Source organism: Amblyomma americanum, chromosome 1 (assembly GCF_052857255.1).
Source record: "Amblyomma americanum isolate KBUSLIRL-KWMA chromosome 1, ASM5285725v1, whole genome shotgun sequence".
NCBI classification, from domain to species: Eukaryota; Metazoa; Arthropoda; class Arachnida; order Ixodida; family Ixodidae; genus Amblyomma; species Amblyomma americanum.
Window position 1 is genome coordinate 227,210,292 of NC_135497.1, and position 26,645 is coordinate 227,236,936.

General features: G+C 50.6%; 1 protein-coding gene across 1 annotated transcript in view; it reads right to left on the bottom strand.

Moving 5' to 3' along the window:
* LOC144114701 (carboxypeptidase E-like) overlaps positions 1–22,675 on the bottom strand; it is a 44,749-nt gene extending 22,074 nt beyond the window's left edge. The window contains exon 1 of the mRNA XM_077648600.1: positions 22,218–22,675. Coding sequence (XP_077504726.1) covers positions 22,218–22,542 — 325 coding nt within the window. The 5' untranslated portion in view covers positions 22,543–22,675. The remainder of the gene's footprint in view (positions 1–22,217) is intronic.
* Between the last annotated feature and the right edge of the window lie 3,970 nt (positions 22,676–26,645).

The following is a 26,645-nucleotide window of genomic DNA, read 5'->3' on the forward strand; positions in this document are numbered from 1 at the left end:
GCGCGAGGCCGCTATACACTATTTATTCGTTAGGTGCGATGCATCTTCGCTCGGTTCCTTCCTTTCTCGCCCTCTTTTGCCGCCCTTTCGCACCTGCGCCCCGGGAATACCAGCCGAAGGGTAGAGAGGGGAGAACACCACGTTCCCAAGGGTAAAATGAAAAGTGATAGTCTCCGCTGTGCGCCTCAAAGGCGGCTATGTTTTGAGTCACGCAGTTGCATGCATATTGCCTGGCAGGAATAGCACTTCCAAAGCTGTGCCATCTAGCTGTGCACATGCCATCGCGCACCCAGTAAGCCGGATCTCTGATTTTCCCTCAAAGGCACAAAAGTGACGCTTGAATGCCTTCCAAGTTCCTGCGTACTCTCCTTGCGACCAGAGAGACTTCTTACTACTTTTTACTACTATTTTCTTTTTAAATTTCCTTTCTTCATTTTCGGTAATGACAAGCCTCCCCAACTCGTTGTCATTTGTTTCCAGCCCCTCCTGAAAAGACTTTCTGCTATGCAAGTGCGTCTCTGCGCCCACGCGCACAGAACTTTCGACACACGCCTGCAGGCGCCGCACTGTACTTCAATCTGCAACCTTTGTCCGTAAAGTTCCTAGACTGAGTCCATTTAAAAAGATGCGTTTAACATTGAAATCATTTGTGCAGCACCTCTTCGAAATAGTCTCCCTTGCAGTCTATGTACAGCTTCCAACGCTTCTTGAGGTCTCGGAAGCAGTTGGAAAACTTTTCTTTTGGCAGGGCTGTCAGCTACTTTGTCATGGCGCCTTGAATGGCCTCCGCGCTCCCCAGCCAGTGACCTTTTAGGGCTCTCTTCATAAGAGGAAACATGAAAAAGTCACATAGGGAGAGGTCAGGCGAGTATGGCGGATGGGAAAGTACAGTAATGCTGTGCTTGGCGAGAAATTTTGTCACGCTGAGAGCAGTGTGCGGCCTTGCGTTATCGTGGAGAAGGCTCCATTTTACAGATGCCCATAAGTCAGTGCAACGGCATCGCAGTGTATCACGCATGGGTTGGAGCACGTGGATATAAAACTCCTGATTCACCGTCTGCCATTGTGGGACGAACTCGTGGTGTAAGACACCTTTGGCATCGAAAAAAAACTATCAGCATCGTCTTTGTTCTGGTCTTCTGTCGCCGCACCTTTCTCAACGCCGGAGATCTTGTGGACCACCATTCGGCGCTCTGCCCCTTTGTTTGAGGATCGTATTGAAAACACCATGTTTCGTCTTCAGCAATGATGCTGTCGACGAATGCAGCATCCTTCTCTGCCTCGGAGAGCAAATCAGCGCTCACTGATGCCCGCGTGTCCTCCTGGTCCTGTGTGAGGGAGGGCGGCACAAGTCTTGCATTCAGTTTTCGTTTCCCCAAGTTCTCACGCAAAATTTGGTGGCATGCTGTCTCACTAATGTTGAGAGCATCTGATAGCATGCGGACTGTAATGGTGCGGTCTTGCTGTACGATTTCCCTGATCCGAGCCAGGTTGTTTTCATTCAGTGAGGTTGAAGGGCGCCCCTGCCTTGTGTCGTCTTCCACCGGCGTTCTCTCCTAAACGAACCTCTTGTGCCACTCGAAAACTCGCGGCCGCGATAATATCTCGTTGCCGTAAGTGTCACGAAGGAGCTCATACGTCTGTGCGACTGTCTTGCCAAACTTCACACAGAATTTTATTTTTTACACGCTCTTAGAGGTGGACTTCCATCTCTCCACACTCGCAGTAGAATGCGCAGACGACTAGTGACAACGCATTTTTCTACATGTAGTGCCATCTAGCGGCTGCCACAGCAATTAACATAAATAGCTCAGATTAGTCCGAAAAGATAGCGCTCCACATACGCACCAACATTTGTTTTTGGGAAATCGTTTCTAGAGAAGAAAATAAATCAGTCTCGAAACTTTACGGACAAAGGTTGTATGTATATTGTGTACAGTGCAACCCTGCCCCTGTCCTTTCTTTCTATCGCTCCCCTCTTCCCCTCCCTGTCCTCCCCCTGTCCCTTTTATTTCCTCTATAGGCGCAGCTCACGTGGTTCAGGCTTCGATGGCAGATGCCGCCGCTAGCAACATCTTTTCCTTCCGTTTTTGTTTTATGATGAATAAAACCACTAATATCACGCCATCGTCACCGCCTGCCCACTGTCGCTGCCGCCACGGAAAGCGGGGAGCAAGAGAGTTCCCAAAAGTTCTTGCAACTTCATTGCGGATTTGTCATTAATAAGACGTGAATCTAACTAATGAAAGCTTTGATTGGTATACGGTGAAAGGATTGACTGAAAGGACCTCCTATACTACTTTCAATAAGTTATCCTCACTGGGAAATCACTGAAGGAGCGGCGCTTCGATAGTGCGAAAGTCGGGTCACGAAATCGGCTTTACAAAAAACGCTTCAAGAAAACCGGTCGGTGGGGGGAGCAGAGTTTTCATAATAAGGCTTCATATACAGAAGATAGTTCAGATAGCATATCTGTAGGTGAATGAGAACACACATATCGTGGAGCCCTACGTCAAGTACAGCAACCTTGAATTTGTGTTCTGGGATTGAAGTTCTGTACTCTCACAGCTGGCGGACCTGATTTTGCAGGGTTGCTTTACTGTTGTACTGAACGTTGCAAATATGGTGATTAAATGTTTAATTAAAGTCAGGCAAATATTATTCCTACGTTTATTTGGAACGTATCAGAAAAGTTTCAGAAAAAGAAGAAAATGAATTACTACTTGACTGAAACAAAAAAGTACCATTCTTTTAAGTTTTCGGTGCTACGTGACGACCTTGATGTGACCGATGAAATTCAATGAGGAAGTTCTTCAGCAACTATGCTCGTCGATCTTGTTTAGCAAGCGCCGCATTTTTTTTTCTTAGTTTTGCAAGAAAGCTTGGCACGCGATCAATGCGTGAAATGTGAGCCGAAGAGCGTCTTCGCGCTTCTGCTGATGCAGGCAACTTCTCTGGAACTCGCACTGCTTGCATGACGCGATGGCACAACGACGATTCGGGTCAGGTTTGCTGTTTGCTTTTCGCTATTATCGAACGTTTAATACCTTCGAGCAGAAGCAGACTACACTCAGTGCTGCACTCTCTTCCTATTCGATACGAAGCTTTGTGTTCTTAACTGCTATGCTATATCCTTCCAAGCAAACTAAATTCAACAGCGAGGGGTAAACTTCGGTTTGCAAGAGGCACAAACTGAGTCGATATTAAAGTTAATTCAGCGCCCACAATTTCAGTTTAACTACGCGAAGATTTTGATCTCTTGGATCATAAAACGTGTTCATACCTTTTTTCGATTCATTTACTGCAAAGACACGAATAAAAAGTTTGTTTTAAAAGTTATGGCGAAAACTCGCTTCATTCGTGTTAACCACCTCTTATTCTTTTGTACCTTTTGTATTAAGAAAAGATGCGTTGGAAAATAGGACTAATTTTTAAAATGCGGTTGTTTTTACTCGGGAACAACGCACGTTCTTGCCTCGTATATAACATCGGACGGTGAACGTGAATATTTTAAAACACCGAAATTTCGAAAGAAGAGGTGGAAAGCGTAGCTAGAAGGCTCCCTCCCTGGACGTGGGGAGACCACACGCAATAACGTGGAGGACTTTGAGGCGTCCCTTTTGTGCCTTTCGGAGAAAATTAGGCGTCCGGCTTACTGCATGGGTGCGCGATGGAACGTGTTCGGCCCGCAGACACGGCTGTGCAAGTGTTGTTCCTGCCAGCATGTATTGATTCAGCCGCGTGTCTCAAAACATAGCCGCATTTGAGGAGCACAGCAGCGACTGTCACTTTTCATTCTACCCTTGGGACTCTGGTATTCTCCCCTTGGGAATCAGGTATATACTCCCGGGGCGCAGGTGCGAAAGGGTGGGGAAAGAGGGCGAGAAAAGAAGGAACAGAGCGAAGATGCATCGCTAATAAACAGCGCATAACGACCTCGCTCTGTTTACAAACAGTGGCAAGTCTGGGGGCTCGGTGGGCGAGCCGAAAATCTGGTTGGCCAGCGGGCTTTCCAGTCGGACCTCTCAGCGGAGCGGAACAGCATCGCGCTCTGCGATGATGATGATTTGTGCGCACCACTGATGCGCAATTTGAGGTATCCCAATCCGAGAGTGTTGTACTAAGTTAACGTTAATGAACGCACAGCGCTTCCTGGCTGCCACTTTGCTCTTTGCATGGTTTGCAAACACACTTTTCACACATATTCGTCGTTCTAAGAGCAGTCGAAACTGGGGTCACTGATTTCCTGAGCGCGAACAGCGCATTTCACGGCGTAGCAACTCAACAGCATCGATAAAACTGCTGCTAGCTTTCGCTAACAACTAAACCATAGCACCACGCAGCGAGCAGCCGAATTTATCGCCATACTGTAGGAGGTATTCACTGAGGCCGCGCTACCAGACGGCGCGAGCGTCGTCGTGGCAAGCGCGCCATGTTGGCGGTCGTTTCACACCAGCTCGCGCAGTGTCACGGTACGCCGTGAAGTACCCGGCCTGAATTGTTAGTGATCCGTAGCATTTTTGCATGTTGTTAATTGCGTCAGCGTCCACTTTTCTTTGTGGAGCGCATATTGTGCATGAAGTTTGCAGCAGAATTATCCGTGATATAACCGAGCTGCCTGCCGCAACTCGGCAGGAAAACTCACCGGCTGCACTGCACACAAGAATGTACACGACTTGCAGCTTTTAATATCAGTTCATAACTGTCAGCTACTCGTGCAGGACACATCGTGAATAAACAGCACATGATTAATTACCCAAATTCCGAAACTGGCGCCGCAGAAACTCATATTTCCAGCGGCATGTAGTCCGCGAACTGCTGATGCTTCACAGACGGTGTTCCAGCAGAAAGGCAAAGAGTCATATCTGCCCTATTTACGCGAAAGAACGGTCGAGCAAATACGGTCATGCGCTGGCAACACGAACGGCAGACCCAGCGAGAATGTTTTTCAGTTTTGACTGTAGCAACGTAGCGCTTCTTGGAATGCACAAGACCTGGAATCTAGGTCGGTTTGCAGCGACGCGATGTGCAGCGATTCCGCTACATTCAGTAGTAACACGTCTCTTTCAGCAGATAGAGATGACAAGATAAGCTAGCTAGACGAACAGACTCGTTTAATTGCTCACCTCTCCAAAAACAGCACTTCGGCCGTCGGCACCCTGAGCACGGGTCTTGGGCTCACCTGCTTGTCAAGCACTTGCACACTCTCACAGATTTTCTGGGTCTGTCGGCAAAATTAAGCTGTGCATAAGTGGGCGTCGGTATCGGTGAATTCAACGCGCGGTAGCAATCCTGTACGTCGCACACCACGCCGGCGCCTCCGCATTCCTATACGTGTCGACGTTTTCACAAAGTGGAACCTTTTCAACGTTCCCGCTCTTTTCTGTTTCGCGCATTTCACGGCGTACCCACTCAGTCACACGGTGTTACGGGTCGTACAGAAACTACCTGCGACGAGACTCAAAATACGCTCACATTTCACACATCACCAGCGAGTTAAATGCTGCGACGACCGCACGCGGGACCACCAACATGGCGAATGCCGCACCGGCCGCTAGCGCCCCTTGCGGATGACGTCATGTGGAAACAATAAAAAGGCCGTCGTCTGGAGGCGATCACAGGCCGAAAATTTTGCAAACCCCGTCTGGTTGTTTCGCACCCAGGAAAGACGATAGGAAAGGCGATAAATGTGAGACCTGTGGTGCGAGGGGGACCCTCGATCACAGATTCTGGTAATGCCCCGGATCTAAGCCCGGGAGGCCCTGCTGCGGAGCGAGGTCCCCGCCGATCAGCAACGAGCTGTCCGCCAGGCGGCTGAAGCCGCGCAGAACTAATGTATCTTCGCCAGTCTTTAGTCACGGAGGTCCCGGCCCCCATCCCCTAGGCTTGCGTGCCAGGGGTGGGGAGTAGGGGGCCTTCTACATCGGTGGAAATAAAGCTTTAATCATCATCATCCTATACGCCAGTTGGATAGGCCGGGAGAGATCATCGAGGTTTGTCGGTCCATTGTTGCGCTCGGCCATATGGCATAGGTGTACGCGTTTGGCAGATCAGGATGGTCTCACCTGTTTGTACTACGCGCCTCTATCTAATAAAAGAAGTTAGTGTTTTTTGCGGTGTCTGTCGCGCTATGTTCAGCTTCGTATTTTTGGACCTTGTTTTTGTGTTGTCCAAGTCTTTCCGGGAAGCTTTTCTTCTCGCTGATGCAGGGACACTCAGTGCACCACTGTTGATGAACCACTCCTACGCCTTTCATTCGGGTGTGCGAATGTTCGAGGGTTGAAAATGGCTTGTGGGTAGTTGAATACTCTCCTTTCTAAGTGCACTCGAGAACTGCTTGATAATCCCTTTCACACACACTACGAATAGCCATGCGCAGCTTACGGGCAGACGAGTTCGGTTTCTATGCAAATTGAGTAGTGAAAGGAAGAGGGGAACCGGCTCATGGGGAAAAGGAGCAACCCTGCCGGCGCTCTACCCCACAAATAAATGATGGTTTTCTCTTCTCTTTTTTGGTCATCTTCTGCAGTGCGGATGGGCTTGCCACGAACAGGGGCTTAAAAACCATCTGGGCTTTGAAAGACATCAAATAGTGTCGCTGTGGCTGCGTTTTACCTGGCACCGTTTCTCTGCTCACCTCTCTACCTCAGTTTCATCTATGCTCACATCCCTCTACAGGGGTGGCCCCCAGCATGGCGGCGCGACGGTGGACGAGAGAAGGACAGTCGGTAAAGCGCCAGTGCAACGATGGGGTGACGTGGCAGAGACAGTGGAGGAAAGGCGCCGGCGCCGAAAAGGAGCTATTCCCCATAGGCTTCCCATTCACTGCCTGAGCCTACATGCGCGTGATAAAATGTTGAGGCTTCGTAGCCCCATGCACACACTTCTGGGCATTGTGATGACAGCTAGCGGGTCATTTTTCTTGCGCTTTTCGTTACCTGGCGTTCGTTCCCGTTCTTTGGACCCTGCTGTACTTCGGAGTTGCCCTTAGGTATACAGGGGGCCCAGCGCAGCATCATTCGTCGATTATTCCGCGCGTTGACGCTATTCGAAGAAATATATTTTTTAGCCCCTTAACGGTCTCAAAAACAACGCGTGTGGCTTTGCTCAGCGAGAGACTTGAGGCTCGGATCTGGTGAAGGCCACCCGTACGCACCTTTCAAAACAAGCAAATAACTTTTAAACTGAGCACATACACGCTCACGTGATGTTTAAAAAAACATGAGAGAAAAGCTAATGAAACAACGGGTGTTCTGGAGACACACACTGCATCACAAGATCTAATGGCACACCCCGCATGCCTCTTCCTCTTTGGTCCCAACTGTGGAATGCAACAATCTCCAGCGTGACAATGGCCGATAATTCTTTTATGGCCAGACGGCACTGCTTCTCGTGGGCAGCACGGCAGAAGACTAAGTCCGGACGCACGGAATCGTCAGAGCTCAGCTGCTGACACTCGATGCGACAGAGGGGGCACGTGTACCGCTACCAAATGTCACCCGCAGGCAAGGGTTGCGTTTTATAAGCGAATTAAGGGCGCCGACAGTTGAAATGGTGCGCCGAGCGGTACAGGGTGAAGCGCATTACGTAACCTAATGGTTTGAGTCGCTCGCTAGCTCCGATACATGCAGCGTGAGGCTTACCCGTGCACAACAAAACAGGGTCCTGGCGGAGAACTAGATTTAGTGAGCACCCCAACAACTGTCGAATGAGAGCAAATGCTAGCATCGCACGTTGTCTAGTTTCTTTTGGGAATCCGACGTCCATTTGTGTCTTTAGTTCATTCCTTTATGCAGAGCGGCATACTGTCGCAATAAAGAAAAAAAAATACCACGAATCACATGCACAGCGTTTGGAAGCAAAATAGTGTAGAGAAAAATAATCGAATCAGAGACACGCCGTTTTGGGATCAGGACAGCAAAAACTTGTTTCATTCTCTCCGGCCGTCGAAGAAATAAGGGCGTCAAAATCGCCAGTCTCGATCTCTGTAGTGTAGATCAGTACTATAAGTCATATCCATAGCACGAGCTGGGCGTCGTTTCAAGCAAGGATGAACAAATATAATGAAACATTAAACCATTCAAGGACTATCTCGTAGTCGAGAGTAGATATAAGCGTGCAATGCACAACAGGAAAGGCGTACCGTAATCTGGGGCGGCTGACAGATACTGATAGCCGCGCACGACTCTTGGGGATTGGTGGAGAAAGTCAAGAGAGTATAGTTTAGAAATGGGCAAGAAAATTTGCAGTTAATCCGAAGATATTGAGCACGCTATAGGAATTAATGGATAGCCGACACTTGCCACCACCCTGATACAAAGGGAAGGCTAATGATTGCCTGCCTGTCTGTCTGTATGGGCCGGGTTCACGTGCACTTCGTAATGACGGCAACGCACGCTGCGCTGTCGCCTAGCTTATCAGGTGCCACCAGGACTGCGCTTGCGCCTCTCGGGCCTTAGGCTCCTTCGCGGCGTGGGATAGCTTCGCCCACCACAGGACCACGAAGACGCTGTTGTTGACGCATGCGCTGTTCCGGCGGCAGTGCAGCTCGTAGCACCAGGCGGACTGAAAGCTTCGCCAAAGTTTAGGTTCGCCTACGTGTTCCCCTCCGTTCTGGCGCCAAGGTCACCCGCGGCGCCGACAACGGGAGCTAAAAGCTTTTTATGCTTAAAAGACACAAAAATACGTGGCGCTTTACGACGGGAAAACGTGAGGTATGCTAAACACAGAAACGGGCCGAGTCAAAATAAGTAAAGGGACCCCTTTAGTCTGAGCGGCATACTGAGCAAAAAAGACGCAGAAAGAAGTGTAAAGAAGAGGAAAAAAATGTTCTGACAAAAAAAAAACGAGCAAATAAGACTTCTACGCGTCGGAAACTGAGTCTGAACGCTCTCTCAGTCTTAAGGAAGATAAAATACAGCAAGCCGTGTGTTTGATCACAGGAGACAATGACTGGGAGAGAGAGAGCTCGAGGCTCAGCCAGACGAGAATAGGATGGAGAACCCCACACGCAAACACAAGCCGACGGTGTGAAGGCGGTAAGGTGCGCTCGCACTTTTAAAGCCGCACAGTCAGAGGCGGACATGGACGTGCACCGACAATGCGAGGGAGAATGGTCGGCAGGGACTGTTAGGGCCAGCACATGCGATGCGTCTACTGACGGGACGCGTGACCCATCCTCATTCTGCTGCCCACAACAACGCTTATGCCATAAAATTTGCCAACTGTGTGCAGACAACACTTACTGCTTGAAGCAACATGTGAAAGTTGCAATGTATTCTTTGTAACCATATGGCTGCGCCTGGGTGGAGGCTAATGAGCAATTACTCCCTTACTTCAAATCTACTCCACCTTGGGGGATTCCCCTAAGTGCGTCGGACTAAGGGCCGTTGTACGATCGTTTCGGAGCGCCTTCCGCCTCGTCCGCTTCGCGAGCGGAGCTGGCGGATCCGCCTCGTTCGGCGAACGGATGGAAAGTTGGTGAACTTCAACTTTCTGGCGGACGAGCGCATCCGGCCGGGGACCGGATTGCAGCTATTGGCTGCTTTTCCCGTGACGTCAGTGACGTCCGAGCCCCTCCTCCCTCCGCCTCGGTTCTGCTCTGCCCCGGCAAGATGGCCATCCGTCGACTGAACTGGGGAGCGCGGCCTGGGCAGTGGCAGCGATGTCGCGAAGCGTGTTATATTGGCCACATCTTCATATTACCAGTGTTCAGAGCGACTGCAAACTTCGCCGCGTTCAGCAGTGGCGAGCGATAGTTCCACTAGTTGAATTCTGTAATCATCTACGTTGACGGAGTTGACAGAGCGCCTCTTCAAACCGATGCAAACCTGTGCAGTGGCGGTGTCACGAAGTGTTTATTTCGAGCTGTTTTTGGTTTTTGCATGCGTTTGTAATTCCTGCTGCGGCTCTGCAAACCGACGCAAGACCTGTGCAATGGCGGTGTCACGAAGTGTTTATTTCGAGCTGTTTGTGGTTGTGGCAAGCGTTTTGAATTTCTGCTGCGAGTTATTTTCCTGTGCGTGCGCAAGTTTCACAGCATAGCGACAAGTGTCCGCGTAGTGAAAGTGATTATGGTCGGTAGGTAGGAAGTAGGTGGGAAAGGGGGGGGGGTGGAAGCGCAGTGTGCAGGGATATCGGGGTTTGGAGAGGGGGGCAGGAAAGGAGGCAAGGGAGAAGGTAGTCGGGCGCATACCGATCTGCCCCTTGGGATGCGGGAGCCCGTTTCGGCGCGTGGAGCGATGCTGGCGGTGCGCTCGCGCCGGCTAGGTTGCCGCCAGCCGGAGAAGGCTATTGGACAGACGGATATGCCCGGCGCGCCAATCGGCATGCTGGGACCATCCGCCTCGCTCGCAAGCGCCAAAGTGATCGTACAACACCTTTCCGCCTCACGTCCGCCTGGCGGCCGAAAACTGGCGGACCGCTCCCGAAGCGGACGAGGCGGAAGGCGCTCCGAAACGATCGTACAACGGCCCTAAGCGACGGGTGCAGCAGGAAATGACAACATGCAATTCGAGGCGCATTACTCTATATCTACGCGCATTTATTATTTTGTGTTGCGCGCACAGGTGCAACTGTTCCGGTATAGGGAAAACAAAGGCACGAAAAGAACGAAACGCTGCTGAAAAGTCACAGAGAAACACCGGCAAGGAGATTATATGCGGGGACGCCGCCAAGCAGGCTTTCGCTCGCCCACATAACGCTCGCGGTAAGCTCGCCCTGTCAGTGCTTGTTAGAGTGATGGCAATTAGTACCTGCCGGCAGCTGCCGCTCCCTCGGCGGCGGAAGTTTGTCTTCTGCTCCGCTGCGCTGCCACATGTTCCGCGCTGATTGCGTCCGCGCAGCGGTGACGGCAAAGTCAGCGTAACGTCCCCTTCTCCGCTTCTTCTCCTTTCCTCTCCACAAAAAGTGCGCTTTACCGCAGCGCATGCCTGCCGCGAACAGAGCTGTCTTGCCGGTAATCATAGGCTTATGACTTTCCCCGAGGCTTCTCTGGTTTTATAATTAAACAGCGACCCACCGCGCTGTCGCGTTATGTCACGACGGCATAAATTACCTACGCGCCGACGGGGGACACGCTTATGGTGCCGCTATCTCAAGACTGTCCGAGTTGGGAGCGTGTAGACAGCCCGGGAGGACAGCGACTGTTACGCTGCCGATGATTCAGTTATGTACCGGCTCCTTTTCTTTCCTCGCTGCTCGGTGCATTACGCGGGCACTGCACACATAAGGCCGCGTAAATAAACAGCGAGCAAGAAAGTTCGCTGACAGAAAGCGAAGGCGCAGTCTTGCTTACAAACTTCTGATGAGACTGCTTCTCAATTTAGGAAAAGAGGGGGAGGGGAATCGGGCAAACTCGAAGAAAGAAAGAAAGAAAGAAAGAAAGAAAGAAAGAAAGAAAGAAAGAAAGAAAGAAAGAAAGAAAGAAAGAAAGAAAGAAAGAAAGAAAAGGCGTTTGAAGACGTTACGTTAGGCCCTTGCTCGTGGAGTAAGGGGGGGGGGGGTGTCTAACTGACTCACTGCCTTGGCAATCTGCCGATCTCTCATCAAGATTTACTCCATAACTCCGAGAGGAAGGGCCTCGCAAAAATGAGAGGCAGGTGAGGAAGAAAGAACGCGAGACTAACAGTGAGCACCGTAAAAGTAGCTTTTTGACAAAATGCGCTCTTTAAAAACAGGAAGAAAGGAAACAAACAGGTTAGCGCTCGGCAGAGCGAGAGAAAGAGAGGGAGCTTCGTGCAAAGCGGCGTTGGCGCAACAGCAGCTTTTCAAGGCGCGACATCGCGACCGCCGACTTGCAGGCGCTAACATGGCCATCTTCCCCTTTTCGACGTATGTACTACGTAACGCGATTACAACACGAGCATCCCAAACTGTTCGCGCCTCTCAAAGGGGTGACGCAAACACCGAGCTCCAGATTACCTGGCGCCATGCGCGGTCGCTACCCGCTATCCCGCGTCAGAGCCCAGCAGCCGGCGGCTGTCCACCGCTCAGGGGAGCCACTGACCAGGCACGCATCGGCAGGACGCAATTATGGCAGCTGGTCAGGCTGGGGGGGTTAAATGACTGGCGCGCGAAGCGAACAAACAGACGCGACAGAGCGTCGGCGCTCTTAATCCGTAGCGCGGCTTGCTTGCTTACTTGGCGCGTGGGCGGCCTGGGAGAGAAAACAAAAATACGCGCGTAGGAGAAGCGTCAGTGCGGCGAGGAAGCGATTTACGACGCGCGCCGCTGACGCGAGGCGCCCACGCGAGCCTCTCGGGGGATGAAAGAGAAGAAAAAAAGAGAGAGGTGCGCGTGTGCCATCCTATTCGCGCAGGCCGGCCAATTGAGCGCCGCTTATCCCCGGGAGCAGCCGCCGCTAGCACGACCAGCTGCTCGCTGCCGTGCCGGGAACGCCGTCTAAGCTGGCTGAGAGCGTCATTCTACTATATGCGGGGGACTCGAGGAAAGCCCCGGCGCAGCGAACGGCCACAGCACTGCGGATTACTCGCTCGAGGGTGCTGAAGGCTGGGGCTGGTCTCGCTTATTTCACTCTGCGCACTTGTATAGTGGCGGAGGCTTGGTCAGAGCCGGCGATTGCTCGAGAAGAAAAGAAAAAAAAATGCGAATACGCGTGATGTGCGCGGTGTGTTTCCTTCCTTCCTTCGAGGCCTGGATCTAACGAAAGGAAAGAAGCTATATGGCCAAGTGAGAAGAAGGAATACTCCGAATTATCTCCGTGCTAGAGTGTGCCGTCCGGCAGTAACCTTCATTTAATCAAGAAGGCATGCGCGCATCAGACGGCCTCCCGGTGGAGGAGAGGCCATGCTGTCTTAGCTCTATTAAAGCGTTTCTCATTTGTGAGACAAGGAGCGCTGTTCCGCCACAGCATCACGACAGCTGGGCCACCAAATCAGTCCCTTCCGCGCCTTTTACACGATGTTGTAACTTGAGCCATGAGTCTATGAAAAACACATAAATGTTGCGAGAATGCTACGGAAGCAGAATATCTGCCTGTCGGATGGCACGGTGAGTAGTTTTGTTTATACAAGTGACATATAATATTTACTTTTTCATCGAGGAAGATCAGGGGGGGGGGGGGGGGGGTTCAGTTTTAGCTGGAAGATTGTATTATGTCAGAAGGGGATCGCCCGTGGCACAATTTGCGTATAGCTGAAGGCTGACTGAGGAAGCACGCACCGTCTTCTTGCCATCTTCGTGCGTTGCACGATATCGGCTGAGACGCGAAGCATCGCTGAAGACTGTTAAGCGGCGAGGTGGAAGCACGTTCTGCGCTGTGAACAAAGCGCCCGAAATCCGAAATGTTCGCAGCTGAAGCGCGCTTTTGCGACTGCGCGCGCTTCGTGGCTATCGCGCACAGCGCGTCCAAGTCGGTACAGCTGCTGTCGATATCAGTGTGTGCGCGGGTGACCGCGGTCTTGTGCTCCTTGCGCAGCTTCGCGTTCGTTCTTGGGGCGTCCAGGCGAAGTAGTAGCAGTACGGAAGTTTATTCCGGCACAACACTTAGGCGCCTGAGGCGTCAATGGCCTGCTGCATGAGCTGGCGCTGTTCGTCTTCGCCTTCAGCTCCAAGCCAGTCCAGCCAAGTCCCGACAATGTGGGAGGGGGTGGGAAAGAATCCCGATTGCAGAGCAACCGGGCAGGAGAATAAACAGTGGAAGAGGCAGGCATAAGGAAGAGGGCAGTTGGGATATGAAGGATCGTGACGGAATTTATACAGATAAAGCCGTGTAGGTGTGACAACTGTGTTGGTTGGTTTGGCTTAGGGGGGTTTAACGTCCCAAAGCAACTCAGGCTATGAGGGACGCCGTAGTGAAGGGCTCCGAAAATTTCTACCACCTGGGGGTTCTTTAACGTGCACTGACATCGCACAGTACACGGGCCTCTAGAATTTCGCCTCCATCGAAATTCGTCCGCCGCGGCCGGGATCGAACCCGCGTCTTTCGGGCCAGCAGCCGAGCTCCATAACCACTCAGGCACCGCGGCGGCGACAACTGTGTTCAGTTGTATCTGTCGAAGGACGTGAGCCTCCCGCACAGAAAGACTAGGATGAGGGTCGGAGTAGAGTTTGCGGTCGAGGCGGAGAGCTCTGTGACACTCTTTGATGGTGGCGCGAAGGGACAGTCTCGACCCGCCCTCCGAGGGCCTGGCCCAGGGGATCAACGGTGCCCGGATAAGAGTTTCGCGGGCGAGCTGGCTACCCAACTCATTGGCGTCAATCCCCGAGTGCCCAGAGATCCTTCGTAGGAAGGCGGGGCAAGGCTGCAGAGACGCAAGTGTGCTCTCGAGTTCCGTGGACAGATGCGGCGGGAGTGTTTTGATTGAACGGCACGAATGGCTGCCTGGGAGTCAGTGTAGATGGTATAGTCAGGCACAGGTGGGAGCGAATGAAAATCTAAGTGGACGCGAATGATTGAGAGGACCTCGAGCGAGAGAATGTCCGAGGGGTGTAGAAAAGGGCCGCTAGCGTGAGTGACAGGGGTATAGAGATGAGGACGAAACAGGACCTCGCTAATGTGGCTCCAGACAAAGGTATCCAAAATAAGGCCGCCTATCGGAATAGTTGTTATTCAGTTTCTCAGGACGTTTTACAGATACCCGACTGAACATTTTCACGGATGATTGCGTAGTGTATAAGGCAAACCACCTCCGGAGGTCGCGGGTTCGGATCCCGCCGGCAGCATGGTTGTTTTTTTCTGCTGCTAAATGATTTTTTATCATCCATTCTAACTCGGTGCATTAATATATGAATGAAACTTAACGCCTTCAAAACAAATAGCGTAGTTTTTACAAACAAGAAAACGCCACAGGATTTTTCATACGCTAAAAATAACGTCCCAGTCGCAAAAACCAATTATGTTAAATACCTATAGGGGTGACCATATCAAGTAAACTGAGATGGGAACAACATGTAAGTAACTTGTTTATTGTTTATGTTAATGTTAGTTTAACGTCCCAAAACGACTTAGGCTATGAGGGACGCCGCAGTGACGGGCTCCGGAAATTTCGACCCCCTGGGGTTCTTTAACGTACACTGACATCGCACAGCACACGGGCCTCTAAAATTTCGCCTCCATCGAAATTCGACCGCCGCGGCAGGGGTTGAACCCGCGTATTTCGGGTCAGCAGCAGAGTGGCATAACCACTGAGCCACCGCGGCGGCAACACCTAAGTACCACATGCCAGAAGGCCTAAGGCAAGTTGTATTTCCTCAGAAGATTACGCAATCCTCCTGCTGTAAAACATAATGCATATAAAACGCTCGTCAGACTGTCCTTAGAGTACGCTGATATTATTTGGAGTCCTCACCAGAAATATTTAACAAACAGATTAGAACGAATTCAGAACCCAGCAGTATGCTTTGCATGCTCAAACTATTCCAGCCATTTTAGCATATCTAACCTACTCAAGAAAGCAGATCTAGCTCAGCGTAGAGTAACATCAATACTTAAGCTTGTGTACCTACTTTATCACTCACATTGCAACATAACAAATAAAGCACACCTTCATGACCCATTCCGCCACTCCTCGAGAACTAACAATGTGAGAGCACTTTACCAATCCATAGGCAATATTAATGTTCACAAATATTATTTTTCTTCACCTATCTGTTACTGCAATAAACTGCCATCTACTGTTGTTAACTGCAACTCAGTCGAATCATTCTTAGAACATGCTAATCGTCTTGACCTAACATCATTACCACCGTGATGGCTCTGTGATGATGAATTGTTATTTTGTGTTTATTTGTGCCTATACTTGTTTCCCTTGTTCTATCCGCTATTGTCATTTTTTCTACGTTGTGTCCACTCCTGCACGGGCCTGAGAAGGGCCTGCAGTATTTCTAAATAATTAATAAATAAACGTATATCCGATGCATATTTCAGCAGTTCATTACTTCTTTAAGGCGCTTTAATCAGACTAAATGTTTCGGCTTGCACAATGTTACAACGCGTACAATGCTTCAGTTTCGTTCTCATAAAGAGTACCAGTTTAGTTTGCTTTCTTTTTTTTAGATCCTTGGTTGAACATAATTATGAAGGATGGAGAGTTGGGCGAGTTGGTAGCAACTTGACACTGTTGCTACAGCGCGAGTGACGACGGACAGAGAAAAGGCAAGACAACAACGCGCCACAAGCTCAATTATTTATTCGGGAAGCACGCAAATAAGGGAATGCTAGAAATGGCGAAATGAGGGAAAACAGCCAAAACTAAAGGGCACGCGAACTTAGGTGGAAAGTAAAAGTACGTGAATTTACGTGGAACACCTGTGCATTGATTGCTAGTTACCGCTTTGTAACCCCCGAAATCAGGAAGAGTGCATATATAGGAGTGCATACAGAGGACGAAAAGCTCTGGCGTTCCAATGCTGCAAAATAAACGAACGCGTCGAACATTCGCTGTCAAACCGTGCTGTGGGCTGACCCGTGCTGATCGGGAACGGTGCGAAGCGCTCTCCGCCAGTTCCCTATACGGCGCGGCCGTAGGCGTTCGCTCAGCTGTTTTCGCCAGAGTTCCGAGCGGAGAGAATGCATCTCGAATTTCTTCATGATGTGACTGAGCTGCGTGAGTGTAGAAAGAAGGAAGTAAAGTATAATATCTAATGACCTATTTTGAGTGTCATGGAGAGTTTTGCAAACTAGCGGTTGTCAATAGGTCTATTTCCAGCAGCGCGTCCAGTCGAAGCTATATATTTGCCCCGCTTAAAAGGGATGTGCTGGTTTCATCCAGCCACAGCCGATCCGTGGACCCGCCTGCCGCGCTGTACTTTTTCAGGGCTGCACTTGATCCCCTACTCAAGGACGCTTGAGAACGAGACCGCACGTTCTCGATTGAGGTCGGTGCATGTGGAGATCGAACACGTGCCCATCTGCGTGGGCGAACGAAATGCTAGCACCGCACTTAATTACTGTCCCGCAGTCGTTTGCGTCGGTGGTCGAAAAAAAAAAAACGCCGTTCGTGGAAGGACACATTCTCAGCGAACTCGTAAGCAATTTTGCACAGCATGCGAAAACGGTGGTGAGGAGGCTTTGCGCATGCGCAGCACGTTACTGAAAAAAGCCCTGTTTTTAAATGACGGAAGCACGACAACAGTTTAACTTGACCGAATTTGTATTTTCATGATAAATGCGCGAACATAAAAGATGGACATTAATAAATTAATTAATTCGGCTATGCTGCAGTCGCAACCGACAGCTGAGTGAAGTGACCCTTGACCAGCAAATTTTATAAATAGATGTGACCTTTCTGCGAATGCTGGCTTCTGAAAATGTGACATCGGAAGTCATATGATCCAAGTACCTGCCTCGGGGTAAAGGGAAAGACTCATCTTTCTCGTCTCTCCCTCATAATTTTGTGAGGGTGAAAAGTGTGGAAGCAACTTTCATTAATCAATTTTATTCACCTTTTGACCAACACGGCCTCTTTTTGAGCAGGCGCGCAGATTTGGAACCGGTTAGATTCCCCCCACCACCCCCTTGCTTCTTTGCTGAAATCTACAAGATGCACATATATACCCACCACAACCACCGGTCATCTGGTTCCCTCTCAAAGTGCTCCACCTCATTAACAAAAAATTAAAACTTCAATCTAAACTAACTGAGAATGGTAACGTTGGTGTTCTACAGCGTATTCCATTCCTGAACTTTTTCACGCGAAATATCCCCCTGCCACGGATACTTCTGTTCTAAGAACAGCGACTGCAGGCAAGTTAATACAAAGAACCTGGTTTTTGAGGGGATAAATGCATGTCGAAGCTAAAATTATAGAGTGTAGAGCAGCACAGTTTGACAAGCAAGAGGCCGAGGTTTTCTCCCGTGTGTCATTAATTTCAGAGCTGTTGGCAGTATTCTCGAACACAACACTAACAAAGTATGGTTGCCAAAGGCACAACGTTGCCAAAGACACAGCGTTGGCTACCAAGGCACAACATAATAAAAGCCGAAACATACGGTGGAGGAGGAAGAGGAACAAACATTTATTTGTCATATGATGAAGAGAGTAGAGGACAGGGATAAGGCTTAGACAGTTGCGTGGGCTCTCTCGACGGCGCTAGGTGGCTTGAAGCGCATGCTTCTTGGCGACCTCCAGGGCCCAGCCTACTATCCGGAGTTGTACCTCCGGGTGAGAGCTGAGCAACACAGTCTCCCGCTGTCTTTGGTTTGATATTTGGATGCTCAGAGGTGGTGGGTCCTCTGGGCACTCGAATAAGATGCGACTAAGATTTGCTTTAGAATGATTGCAGAGTGTGCAGCGGGAATTGTATTCCACGGGATATGTCAGGGAGTAGATATAAGGATTTGGGAATGTCCCCATCTGAAGTTTGCCTCCAGGAAACCTGCTCTGCTTTGGTGGGGGATTTGTGCGGGGGTGGATATTTGAGTCGATCGTTTCGATAGTGGAGGGTGATTTCATGCTAGGTCACCAGGCGCTCCCTCCTGAACCAGGGTCGCTCTGTGCCCGGTTGACGAATCCTCGGGTACATTCACGAGCTGCCGTGTTTCCTGGGTGGGAGGTATGTGCTGGCACCCATATATGAGCTGGAGCCGTTCGGTGTATAATTTGGCTCTTGTCAGGATGGAGAGAGCTGGGACATGAAGCCTTCTCTTAGCGAAGTTTCTGATTGCTGACTTCGAATCACTGAGGATGTATCCGGCCCTGGTGCCAGCTATGGCGAGCGCTATGGCCGCCTTCTCAGCCTCTATCGATAGTCGGGTGTTGCGGGAGGTGGCCGTCACTACGGGTTGCCCGTGGTTGTCTACGGCCGCGAATGCAGATGCTTCTTTGTCGGGGTATTCTGCCGCATCCACGTGAATCGTTTCCGGCAAGTGGGAGTAGGTTTTATGCAGTGCCCTGGCTCTGGCGCACGTAGGCACTAGGTGCATGTTTCTGGGAAGGGGAGGAATGAATATACGTTTGGCAATTTCATTAGGGAGCGATAGTTCGGGGGTAGCCGTGGTGGTGTACCCAATTTTAAGTTTTCTAAGGACAGCGCTTCCTGTGGTCGTGTGGGAGAGGCGTTCGTAGTGAGCTGCAAGATGCGCCTCAGACAGTTCATCGACCGTATTATGTGCCCCTAGCGGGAGCAGTTTTTCGGTGGGAGTATGCTTTTTTTTACAGCACTCCACCTACCCATAAACGTACGGGGGGTGGCAGCGAATCGGGAGTTGTGATGAGGCTAATAGATTCGTGTAGATACGTCGACGGAGGTGGCTGGCGATCACAGGAAAGAAGTGGTTGGAGGTGTTTCGAAAAGGCGCACGATTCTGTAGTGCGTCCGAGCGGCGTCCTGTCCTGACACGCACAGGCGTTTTTTTCTGCAAACTGGGCTCATGATGATGAATGCAAATTGGAAACCCTCTTAAAAGTTCCGTACCATGCTTTATACATACGGTGAGAGAATTATTTTACCATACAACACCAAGACCGGCGCGTTGTCGCATTCGCAAATTAAACTGCGAATGTTAGTTCAGAGCGCGAACGCGAATGAAGCGCGGTGTCAACGACACACAGCTGTAAAGCGCGAGTTCATAGCCTGTTGTAGCGCTTCGCGGCTGCGTCTGTTCGGCAGCGATGCGGAACACACAAGACACATGTGATTTCATGCACAACTGTGTATTAGAGCATTCACGGCAAAGCTGCCAACCTGTATGTGGAGTATTTTGAGAGGAGCAAGTTTAGCCTTTACTGATGCTCAAACCGGGGAAGCCGCTGTCTCGATCGTATCGTTCATTTCGAGACGAAAGGAATGACACAATCACATATTCCACACGGCTAGGTCAGACAGCTGCTCTGGCGCACCTATGTCATCGCCTTCAGCCGACAATAAGCGCCTCCAGTTAAACTGATGCTCCGGTGGCCGGGCACTAAACTGGGTGCATGCCCAACAATTTTGTACAAAAGCAGTTTTGAACGGAAAGGAGTTCACGAGCGCAATTTTTTTCATATATTGTAAGATTTCACTATAACAGTCAAGATATCCTCAGATCTCCCGTTGGTAGGCTTGCATTGTTTTGCTATTAACGTTTCTTGCTATCGACAAAAGCGTTCCCCATTGGTTTTCTATGGCAGCCTTAGCTGCTCGGTGCGAGCGATGGAAACGCTATAAGAGAAAGCGTCTTCTACATATCGGAAGAATAGACCATTACCTTCGATATTTCTACACCAGTACCTTACATTTTTCCAATATTCTAAATTTTTGACCAAGAATGTTGGACATGAAATCTATACTTTCCGATGTTTCACTAAGACAGTTGTCTCAAAAACGGCGATCGCGCTTTAACTGTTGGTTTTTAAACATTTTTGAGAGGGTAATGGAAGGCAGATCAATCAGCGCTGGGGAGGCGAAAGCTCTGCGTAAGAAATTTTGGGCGTTCGTTGCAAAGGTGAAGGGGGACGCTACGATCGAACGGTATACACAGTGAAGCTTACTCGAGCGTGGCCATATATGGCTTGTGCGCTGCTCTCTTACGGTGCGCCGATAAAAGGCTTCATTAATGATGTACACCCGGTGGTTAAGCGTGACCCGTCGTTTCTGCCGTATATATGTGCCTGTCTGTAGAAATCTGAATGAAGTTTGCGCTCTGCTTCTCATCGGTTATCGCGCGCTCGAACGCCTTCCTTTGTTTCGATTTTAGTGTTTTGAACGCGGTGACCTGCCCGAGCTTTGAGTGTGTCGAGGTAGCCTCGCGAGGGGCTCAGATGAATGCGGGCTTGACCCCGTGTACGTCATGGCTCGCACGCGCCGCCCACGCGTCTGTGACCGTCGAGTAGCGCGCAATGTGAGAGGGCATCGATCGATGTTTGGGTGCGTCGCGGACAGCGCGCGCGCGCAGGCGGGTAGCGGAGTCCCTACGGCTACGCTGAAAGCCACAGCGCAGTCACCGCATGCATAGGTGGTAATTACAAGCTGCGAGTTGGGGTAACGAGTGCGTCAAGTAGCGCTCGAAGCACAATTGCCGCTGACGACCGCTTTCCCATGGAGCGCTCGCAAATTGTCAGATTACGGTGGCATTCGCGCGACACTTACGCATCATTCCGCGCGTTTCATCATTTGCAGACAGAATCGATGAATCGGGTCGCCGTTTCAGCTGAGACTTGACGGAGTGCACGCAAATAAAAAGCCTTGCTTCCCCCTGAAAAGTGAGCCTCATATATGCCGCACACACTGGCCAACGTTTCTTCAGGAAACAATGATAACGTTACTCAAGCCTGTCAAAGTGATTCGCATTTTCGACGTCTATGTGGTGGCCTGCATTGAGCGGGCACAACATAGACGGCAAAGTTGCTGTGTTGCTGTATCGTTCCCAGCTGGCATGTGTCCGTCTGTGACAAGCGAATGACTGGCAATAAAATCGATAGGCGAATAAAGGTGGAGTCAAATGTTACGTGCAGCGAAACTCGAAGAAATAACGAGGCTTTTCATGAAAAGCCCAGGTGACATGTGCGGCTTGGTTTCCCTCTGTCAGAAATATCTGATGAACGACCCCCACGTACGGTTAACGGAGGTGAAAATGTTGAGAGGTCGGGAGTGATCGCATCAATGGCTATTTATAGCAGTTTTCGCCTCCGAATGGCACTGCTATGGTAGCTGCTTGGAGAATCTGTATTGATCGCCCCATGTTTCTTTCTTCCTCGAAGAAAAGCTTTGTATGAAGATTTCCGAACATGTACCCATCATTGTTATAAAGAAGTGCGTGTCTGGCAAGAAGGAAAAGACTGAAATGAGAGACCAGAAGAGGGACGCAGTCTTTTTTTGAAATTGAAACACTGGGCTCACAACATATGCTGTGCAGTGAAGCCCACGCTTTGTGTTCGCGGTTTCTTTTCATCTCACCGGAAATGAGCAGTAGTATGAAGTGAGGAAACAGACAAATAGCGTGAAAGCAAAACACAATGAATACATTTTCCACGGCAACGTTACCGCAAATCAGACGCGAATGCAAGATGGAGCTGGTTGGCAAGAGCACTTCTCTATGCTTGCAAAGAGAGCGCAGCTATTGCCACTCCGATCTTCTTAATTTTCCTTCGACAGCAGTGATACTCGGTTGCACATGGACCAGTGCTCCAACTCCTCTACAGTTCTTTGCGCTCCACGGTAATCGCGCGCCTGGCTCGCGGGGCCCGCGCGAAGTGTCAGTCTCTTCGGGAGAGACGGGCGCCGCGCGGGGCCGGTCGAGAACCGTGAGGTGGGCGCTCAAAAACGCGACTACTCACACTGTTCGTGGACGCCCGGCCGGTCGGTGATCTCGAGTACCCACAACGGCTGTCCCAGAACGCTACGGTGGCCCAGCTCGTAGAGGTTGGTGATGTCCGGACAGGCCCGCGACACGCGACGCAGCTGTTCGGCCACCTCGGCGTTGTCGTGGTGCTTGAACTGGAAGCCCCCGTGAGCATTCGAGCGCTGTTCTTCGCCGTCCCGTCGCATCACGCCGTCGGCGGGAGAAATCAGAGCGAGCACGAGCACCGCCAGAAGGGGCCAGGGAACGTGCGGCGCCGGCCAGCGCCGGCGGTGCTGCCCCGGCTCTGCGAGGCCAGCCATGCGCGCAGCAGCGGCTCGCGACACTGCTCTAGTTGCGGCAGCAGCAGACGGCGCGGCACACGCAGCGACGGCCAGCCCTAGCCCAGCCTCCGAACCCAGCGCCCGCTCGCTCAGCCTTCGCTAACCACCGAGCTTCGGACTCCCTACGGCCTCTCCGTTCCCCTCCTCCCCCTCCAAGCCCCGTTTCTACGGCAGCGGCGGAAGCGTCACGCGTGACGTCGTATTGACTCTCGTGACGTCACACGCAACGATCGGCGGCCTGCACGCGCCATCTTTGAAGCAAAAGAAGGGATGCGTGGGGTCGTCGCGGCTGGCCTCGCAGCCGCTTGATTGCGTCTTCTTCCTCTTCGTTATCGCATAGCGCGGACCTCGCCGCGCGCACCGGGGTAGCCGCGCCGAGGGCAGTGCACGGCGGGTGAGCACGACAGGGGATGTGCGCATGCGCACGTTCATGGTACTCTTCCCTGAGTGACGGGCTTTCGGGAAAGCGCTTTCCCTGTCGGAGAGAACGATTCTCAGCTGTACGAAAGTTCGCTGAGCTATAGGGCCACTGTATGGCTAATACCATAAACTTCGCCTCCATCACCACCACTACCCAGCTGAGGGGCTCCGGCTTTCCAGAAATCTTGAACCAGTCTCCACAGAGGGAGAAGAAACTACGCTCAATAAGTGAGCAAAGTAGCCGTTTGGAAACTTTTCTTGTTTTCTTGTTTTATGCGCTCAACAAACTAAGACGTAATTTTGTGAAGTGACTTCACATAAAAAAGAACGTGATCTGCGATACATTTGGGATGTGATTATGGAATCATGCATGCTTAACTGCCGCCCTTCAAAAGGAGCGGCATATAAGTGATAGGCGCGTGTTATGATGCTGTAACGCTGGCCCCTTTACGTTTTACGTTATAAAAACACATGGTACAGGCCAGTCGACTGAATAACTTTTTTTTTGTTAAGATGCACACTTATGCGTCAGGCGCTGTGGTCAAGGCGCAGGAAGTTGCAGTAACTCACCTGTTGTTGCAGCGTTTCATAATTTTTTGTTAACAAAGCTATGCATGTTTGCCGACCAGGCGCCATGGTCGAGACGTAGGAAATTGCAGTAACGCACGTGTTGTTCCGGCGTTTCATAAATGTTAGCACAGATACATGTGGTGAAGGCGCAGGAAGTTGCAAAAACCACTTGTTTTGCAACGTCTCTTAAAAATCGTGTCCAAACGCTTCAGTTAACCAACAATAAAACGGCAAAGTGCGAGCTTTTCATACAGTACAGGTATACATGTTTGTCCCACGTAACGTGATCCAGGGGGTTAAAAATATGTTCAGCGTTCTCAGGAAGAAACTTTCGCACGCACATTCAGCTTCAGTCAAACCTGCATGAAGCAAACTTGTAGCTACAAGGGCGACAATAGAGGACTAGAACACAACTATAAAACATGCCACAAAGCTTTGATTAATATAGTCTCCGAAAAGAGTTTTGGCAATATGTATCGATCTATGGTCGGCACGAGACAAGAGATTTAGCTGCGAAGTTCTGTTGGGTTTGTCATCATTGCAGGGACGATTTAATAGAGCTCTGCGACAGTGCTTGAAGTAATGCTGAAAGTAAATGTGTTTGTTTGTTTGTCTGGAACAATTTTTAATGTTTTATTAATGTTTTATGAATGTTAGAAACTTTTCCGATACACAATTCCTGTAACATCAATGAGGAGTTTTTGTCGTGACTGTTACATTACAGTTCGTTGGCACAGAACGTTGAGCATTTTTTTTTTGTAACAGAAAAACATTGTATTACGTTTGTATAGGCTACATCTATGCTTGTTTCAGATGTTAATTTTCAGTTCTCTCTGGAACGTTACATGAATGTTTAGAACATGAGAAATATACGTTATACGCTGAGTTAGTGTACACCGGTGTTATATTCCTGTTTTTTTTTTAGTTTTGTAGCACAAGTTTGCAGCCGCGCGCCCTCTGACGGACTCTGGCGGCGCTTATTTGGACGCGATGTAATAGGACCGACCAGCAGGAGTTGAAGCAGCGCAGCGAAGAGGTAGACAAGGTAGACGAATTGGAGCTGAGATTTCGAGTGACGCCTGTGTGTGTGTTTGTCGTGTCGCCGCTCGACCAACGCCAACCGACCTGCGCTTCGAATAAACACCTTTACAGCGACATTTCAGCGGTCAGCACAAGAGGCGACGCCGGACGCAGAAGACTCAAAGCACGCGTTCCCGCTGCTCAAAGCTTGCGCTCTGCGCGCTCTATTCAGAGCTATAGAGCACTGCACACGTTAGGGCCTAATTGAAAGCCGGAACCTGTCCAGGAAATTCGACCTTACTCCAAGCGTGGGCCGAGTTTTTGGTCTAGCAACTGGCCTGCATGGACACGGACTCGGAGCCGCGGGCCCAGGCCAGACTCGGAGTTGAGTTGAGTTGAGGCGTTGAAAGCTACAGGTGGGGTTAGCCTTGCTTTATCTACCGGCAATTGCTCCACCGTAGCGTCCCGTCTATATTAACAATGCCGCATCTACCCCGCTATGCGCACAGTCTCTTATAATAGCACACATTCTCTCCCGCAGTCACCATCTAAGCACACAATCAATCCACACAGTCCACATCACAGTCCACTCCAGAAGTCACCATCCATGCACATATTCAGTCACAGTAGAACATAGGCCATTGTAGTGCCACAATCCATACACACATTCGCTCACAGTATAACGTAGTCCACTCCGGAAGACACCATCTACGCACACATTCAATCACAGTAGACCATAGTCCATAGTCCATAGGCCGGACTCGGGACGCTACACAGACAGTCCTGTGTTGTGCTTCTGGTGCCTCATTTTAGCGTCATGTAAACTTTGGGCATTCCAGAGACAGAGCTTGAGTTTCCTAGCCTGTCGCTCAAAACGAACTGCTAAGTACTAGAATCTAGGCGCAAAAAAAAAAAAACGGTCACGGAAGTACTTCGCCGAATTAAAAGAAAGAGAGAGAGCTTTCATTCAACATTTGGGAACTGAATGTACGAAGAACCGCCGCGGTGGCTCAGTGGTTATGGCGCTCGGCTGCTGGCCTGAAAGGCGCGGGTTCGATCCCGGCCGCCGCAGGCGAACTTCGATGGAGGCGAAATTCCAGAGGCCCGTGTACTGTGCGATGTCAGTGCACGTTAAAGAACCCCAGGTGGTCGAAATTATTCCGGAGCCCTCCACTATGGCTTCCCTCATAGCCTGGGTCGCTTTGGGACATTAAACCCCCATAAACCATAAACCATGTACGAAGCGTCACTGAGTGCAAAAAGCCGAAATAATCTGCAATTCTCAACCTCAACTACGTTACACGCTGAAAGAAAACAAGCGGCTGACAGCAGAAGCGAAAAAAAAATTGGCAGTGGCTTAGCTCAGCTATGCCAGGATATACGTAGCTAGAGCTGCCGTTCCCCCCTGGTCTAACAGCATGGTCAGCTATACGACGAGCCTTTATATCCTCCTCTTCAGTTCTTGTTGCTGATGATGCTGTTGCCATTGCTTCATCTTGATTTTCTTGCGAAGGAACCATGCGAGCTGCTATGCGCCGCTTGTTACGCCCCGCCTCTTGGCGTCTCCGCTTGGCAAGACGTTCTTCTCTTTGCTCAGGCGTCTCCGCCGCTCGGGGCGGGGTGGGGTTAGCCTTTTGATGTTCATTATTTCTCTGCAGAGCGGCCAAGTGCCAGGCGACGACTTCTGGGTCCGAAGAATTGATCTCCTGACGATACCGCCTCATAATGGCGGCTTGAGTCTCCTTTTCGTCACCCATACGAAGCGATTGTGATACACCGAGTCGTATCAGCTCAGCTTTTATACACGCAGCCGCACATACGGTTTATCCACTCGACTCCACACGCGGCCGCGGCGGCGGCCCAGCTCTGACGTCATGCGCCGCGCACCTGCTGCCATTCTCCCGTTGCCGCGCATGCGCATGCACGCGCTGCGTCGGCGGGCGTAGTCGGGCCGGTTCGGCTCATCGCGCGGCGGCGAACTCTGACGTCATGCGCCGCGCACCTGCTGCTCCTCTCTCGTTTCGCTCATGCGCACTATCGGACTATCAGGCTGACGGCGAAATGCTCGACTG